This window comes from Nerophis lumbriciformis, linkage group LG20, assembly GCF_033978685.3.
Source record: "Nerophis lumbriciformis linkage group LG20, RoL_Nlum_v2.1, whole genome shotgun sequence".
NCBI lineage: Eukaryota > Metazoa > Chordata > Actinopteri > Syngnathiformes > Syngnathidae > Nerophis > Nerophis lumbriciformis.
In genome coordinates this window covers 19,552,196-19,558,195 of record NC_084567.2, presented here as the reverse complement: position 1 = coordinate 19,558,195, position 6,000 = coordinate 19,552,196, and the positions used below count along the sequence as shown (strand labels likewise).

Below are 6,000 nucleotides of genomic sequence, written 5' to 3'. Positions count from 1 at the left end.
TTACATTTATATTTGTATTTTATTTATTTTTTTACATAAACGCCATTCCAGAAACAAATTTTAAATATAGATAAATACAAACTAAAAACTCAATTGACAAATGAATCTGAAGTTGAAAAAAAAAGTATGACTTATTTTTAACACTTTTATGAGAGAGACTATTTTGGATCCCCAATAATTTTAGTGGGATTTTTTTTTTTTTTTTGTTAACTGTCATTGCTCAAAAAATAATAATGAATCAAATCAATGTTGCTATTAATAATTGACCATTAAAAGCTACAATTACTTCACAGCAAATATTCCACTTTGAATGTCTTATTTATTTATTTTGGGGGGGGGGGGGGTACAGGAGGATAATTGCACATTTTGTGGGTTTAAAACATTAAAAAACTATTTTAATTTTTTTTTTTTTTTTTTTTTTAAAGGACATAAAACAAACACAAATAAATAAAAGGAACTAAAGGTTCCAGGAACCTAAAATTCCTGAACTTTTGGTGGGAAAGGACCTCCTAATGTCTTGAATGAGCTGAATAGGTTGTCTTCCGTCACGTGACTTTTGAACGTAAGTAAACAAAGTGGTGGGCCACCAAACCAACATGGCTACTGTGCCGCAGACGGTGTGGGAACTATCTGTCTAGAACAACGCAAATATAGGGTGTTTTTCTTCGAGAGAGGCAAAATGCGGCCCAGAACACTTTGACAACAGACTCTCGCTAGACCACCACTTCAAGAATCCCATATTTAATGAGCCGGACGTGACGTTGGGTAAATACAACGTATAGTTCCAGGAACTATAGGTTCCAGAAACTTAAAATTCCTGTACCTTTGGTGGGAAAGGACCTCCTAATGTGCTGAACGAGCTGAATAGGTCGTCTTCCGTCACGTGACTTTGAACGGAAGTAAAGGAAGTGGTTGGCCACCAAACCAACATGGCTACTGTGGCGCAAACGCCTTGGGACCTATGTGCCTAGAACAATGCAAGTATAGGGTGTTTTTCTTTGAGAGAGGAAAAACGCGGCCCAGAGCACTTTGACAACAGACTCTTGCTGGACCACTACTTCGATCCTCGCATATTTAAAGAGCCGGACATGAATACAACATATAGTTCCAGGAACTACAGGTTCCAGGAACCTAAAGTTCTTGGACTTTTGCTAGTAAAAGGCCTCTTCATGCCCTGAATGAGCTGAATAGACCCATGTTGAATATAATGAGTGATGCGGGAGTAGCTGAGCATCCACAAACAGTTGACCACTTTGAATGACAGAACCCAACCAGACGCTCCAATTAACTTTCCAGTCCTATAGACGGCATAAATAAGAGCCGTGTGGTAAAAATGTCTGCTCCCCTGCTGCTCTTGATGAACTCTCTTGGCCAAACGCTCGACACCGCTTGCGTAAGTTGGCTTCTTTAAAAACATGGATGTATTTGCATGACAAAGCAGGGTGTCTTGCGAGAGAAGGAGGGGGATCGTGTCTGAAGGGAGTAGGAGGGAAGGAGCAGAATAGATCGGTCCTTTCACGCCGACGCTCGGATTGCCGACTGCCTCCAGTCACCTGCTGGACATGTTGGACGTGGAAGCACTTGACGACCAGTCTGGATGGATCTACCTGCAGATGCCCGACACATGTGGATTCTGTTTCCAGATTACTTAGGGAGTGACCTCCTGCTCTCTTGATTGGGAAAAAAGCAGATTTAAGTTTTATTTATGCTATGACTTCGAACAATTATGAGTTTTTAAACTGGAATAACAGTTGTTTATTTGAACTCTGTAAACATTAACGGCAAGGATTTTTTTTCATTTTTTTTTCCTCAAGCAACGTGACCCAGGACCGAATTGGACAAGGTTTTTGTTTCAACTGGACATCAGACTGATTTAGAGATGACTGGACCTGTGCATGCTGGTTTAATACTTTTTACGCTTGTGGTAATAACATTCTTATTATTCTACATGATATTATGTCAAAAATGTATGAACAATAATCAGTATTGACTTTAGCCTTAGTCATGGTCCGGTGCCTCGGTTTTAAGTCATGCTTTGACCTATGTGAAGTTCCCCCCTTTATTATTGCAAATATTAAAATAACACTGCCATTTGCTTATGCTGCAAACATGTTATGCTATTAGCAGTTTATAGTTATTATGTTATTAATGTGTTATTATACACCCCCCCTCCCCCCCCCCATCTTGTCATAATCACCCCAAACTTTTCCCAACCAATTGTGCTACGTGTGTGCTGCAAAACTGTTTTGTCTATTATAGTTTTACGAAGCCGACTAACAAGTATACTAACAAGTAATGGTGCTTCAAAACACAGAGACCAAACAGGAAATACTGACAAAACAAGAGCACCAGGACAGGAAGAGATTCTAAATACAGGAAGTAAAAACTAGAAATAACACTGAATAGGAATTAAAAGACCAAAACACAGAAAAACCCAAACATAACCAAACTGTCAGTAGCAAGCCTGACAATAGTATTTATGTTATTAATGTGTTACTTATCATAACCAATGCCCCCAAACTTTGTCTAAACGTTTGTGCTGGTTTGTGCTACAAAAGTTTTTTGTCTAGTGTAGTTTTTATGTCATTAACGTTTTTTTTAGTTATGTTAATAATGTGATTCATATCCAACCGCGCCCAACCCATCCTGTCAAAATCTCTTCCAACTTGTTTGAAGGGCCTTTTGTTTTTGTCTAACTATTATCATTTTTATGTTATTAACATATTACTTATCATAACCAGCCCCCCCCCCCCAACTCCATCTTGTCAAAATGTTCCCAAACTTGTCCCAAACATATGTGTCACATTTGTGCTGTTTTGTGCTACACAATGTTTTTGTCTAACTATTATAGTTTTGATGTCATTAACGTTTTTTAGTAATGTTGTTAATGTGTTATGAGTCATAAATTGTCCCCAAACTTGCTCCAATTGTTTGTGCTATGTTTGTGCTTGCTAACCATTTTGCCTATTACAGTTGTTATGTTATTAACGTTGTATAGGTATTATGTTATTAATGTGTTATGATTCATAACCAGCCCCCCACCTTGTCAAAATCTCCCCAAACTTTGTTCAAACGTTTGTGCTGGTTTGTGCTACGAAAGGTTTTTGTCTATTATAGTTTTTATGTCATTAACGGGTTTTTTAGCTATGTTAATAATATGATACATAACCAGTGCCCCCCACTCCCCCCATCTTGTCAAAATCTTTCCCAACTTGTGCTACGTTTGTGCTGGTTTGTGCTACAAAGGGTCTTTTGTTTTTGTCTAACTATTATGGTTTTTATGTTATGTTATGGTTTGTGCTACACAACATTTTTGTCTAACTATTAGGGGTGTGGGAAAAAATCAATTTGAATTCATCCATTATTGCAATCAGTTGATAAAACATTGTCCTTTACAATTATAAAAGCTTTTTACAAAAATCTACTACTCTGCTTGCATGTCAGCAGACTGGGGTAGATCCTGCTGAAATCCTACGTATTGAATGAATAGAGAATTGTTTGAATCGGAAAAATTTCGTTTTTGAATCGAGAATCGCGTTGAATCGAAAAAAATCGATTTATAATCGAATCGTGACCCCAAGAATCGATATTGAATCGAATCGTGGGACACCCAAAGATTCGCAGCCCTACTAACTATATAGTTTTGATGTCATTAACGTTTTTTTGGTTATGTTGTTAATATGTTATGATTCAAAACCAGCCCCCCATCTTGTCAAAATCTCCCCAAACTTTGTTCAAACACTTGTGCTGGTTTGCGCTACGAAAGGTTTTGCCTATTATAGTTTTTATGTCATTAACCGTTTTTTTTAGTTATGTTAATAATGTGATTCAGAACCAACCCCCCCCCCCATCTTGTCAAACTCTCTCCCAACTTGTGCTATTTGTCTAGTACAGTTTTTATGTTATTAACGTTGTATAGCTATTATGTTATTAACCTGTTATGATTCATAACCAGTCAAAATCTCCCCAAACGTTGTTCAAACGCTTGTGCTGGTTTGTGCAACAAAATGTTTTTGTCTCACTATTATAGTTGTTATGTCATTAACGTTTTTTTAGTTATGTTAATAATGTGTTATGATTCATACCCCCACCCCCCCCCCCCCCCCACCCCCATGTTTGTATGTTAATAACATACAAACTCTTATAGTTTGTATGTTATTAACGTGTTACTTGTCATAACCAGCCCCCGCCTACCCTTGATTTCCGTGTAGCCGCTTAGCTTAGTGAAACACGAGGCGTGTTACGTAAAAATAAAGTACATGGTTTTTACTTGACTGTTTCCTGTAGGTGGTGTGTGAGAGCGAGCCGACACATGTTGGGGCTGACAGAATGGCAGACGCGCATGGTAAGCAAACATCACTTTATGCTAGCTTCACAATGCAGACTGTCATGTCAAGTTCACATTTTATTGCTTGAAGGGGAACTGCTCTATTTTTTTGTAATGTTGCTTATCATTCACAATCCTTATGTAAGACAAAAACACGTTTTTTTCTTTTGTTATGCATTCTAAGTCATAATGTATGGCCGGTAAGAGGTGGCTAACAATGCAGCTAATGAGAGTAAACTATATTGCTCATATCAACATCCAAAAAGTGCCTACAATACTCCATTTACATGTTGTCACCTGAATATCAACCAAATATTAGCGATATTGTTATTATAAGCGCTAACACAGACAAACTATTTTTAGCCGCAGCGTGATCACAGAGAGCTAACTAGCTTATGCTGCTATATTGACATATTGAGCAGCTGCATCGCCTCTGAGTTAGTGAAAATGAATTATAGATTATAAATCATGCCTCTCACCTGGATAGTAGAAGGTTGTGGACATAAACCCAAAGTTGGTTAACTTTGACATCCAACTTAGACCCGGAGATGGCGAGTAAGACAGAAAAAGGCGTTCCTCTTTAACCCTTTGTGAGGATTATGATTAATACTTCATCTTAAAGGGGAATATATAAACATCCCAGTGAGAGCAGACAATGTACAGTGAGTGATTGTGTTACTATGTTGATAGTTTAGCACCTAGCAATACTGCTACATGATGCTTTGTGTTTCACAGAAGCTGCATCTGTTTAGCCCACAGCTTCTAATACTTGTTGATCATCCTCCTTATATTCACGCTCAAAAATTGTAGTTTCTAAATTATCATTTGTCCCAAAGTATTCTTTGTTGTCTCTCATGAAGTCTGCCATGATCATTAGTGTTGTTGTTGTTGAAGGAAATAGTGAACATTGTGATGCATCTGTGAAATTAAAACGCCGCCATGTGATTGCAATGAGAAAAATACGTAAATATTACATGTTATTTTGAATGTGACAGATACTACATTACAAATATACTTACAGCGTATATATAAACATTGATGTAGGTTTTTGGATGTTTTTGAGAGCGCTTTATAGGCATAATAGAGCGACTCTCATTGGTAAACTTGTTAGCTGACTTTTAGTGATGTTTAATTATGGTTTAGAATGCATAAAAAATAAATACAAATCTGTCCTTGTCTTACATAAGGATTGTGAATGATAGGCAATTAAAAATAAAAAAAGGGCAGTTCCTCTTTAAGCGTGAAATATGCTCTGACGTCACATATCTTACGTGACTAATGGCGGCTAGCTCTTCCCTTTTACATGTACCATCATAGAACTCCAGCTTTGCGTCAATGGCAACGCAGATCGCAGAACTGCGATTGGTCGACATTTTCTACCACATAATTTGCGGGTGTTCTTTCCTGCTTGTCGTCGTTCAGAAGTCGCACATGTCCACCTTCGCCAACCTCTGCTCCGGTTTGGGAGCAATATGTAAAATAACATTGTGCATTGTTTCAAAATTATTATTACTTTCCTCTCTCATAACGAAGTGTAGGTCACGTCAGTCGCCATTGTTTACTACAGTGTTCCTTAACCTTATTTGGGCCGCGAGCGCCCCCGTGATGGCCGCCAAAATATGTGTTTTTCAGCGGTGGTCCGTATATGTGCCACAGCGGTACTCAGTTGTAAT

The 6,000-nt window shown here is 38.0% G+C and overlaps 1 protein-coding gene across 1 annotated transcript in view; it reads left to right on the top strand.

Annotated features, from left to right (window-relative positions):
* Positions 1-1,540: 1,540 nt before the first annotated feature.
* adgrd2 (adhesion G protein-coupled receptor D2) overlaps positions 1,541-6,000 on the top strand; it is a 115,424-nt gene continuing 110,964 nt past the window's right edge. The window contains exons 1-2 of the mRNA XM_061980572.1: positions 1,541-1,924; positions 4,288-4,345. Of these exons, the coding sequence (XP_061836556.1) occupies positions 1,880-1,924; positions 4,288-4,345 (103 nt within the window). The 5' untranslated portion in view covers positions 1,541-1,879. The remainder of the gene's footprint in view (positions 1,925-4,287; positions 4,346-6,000) is intronic.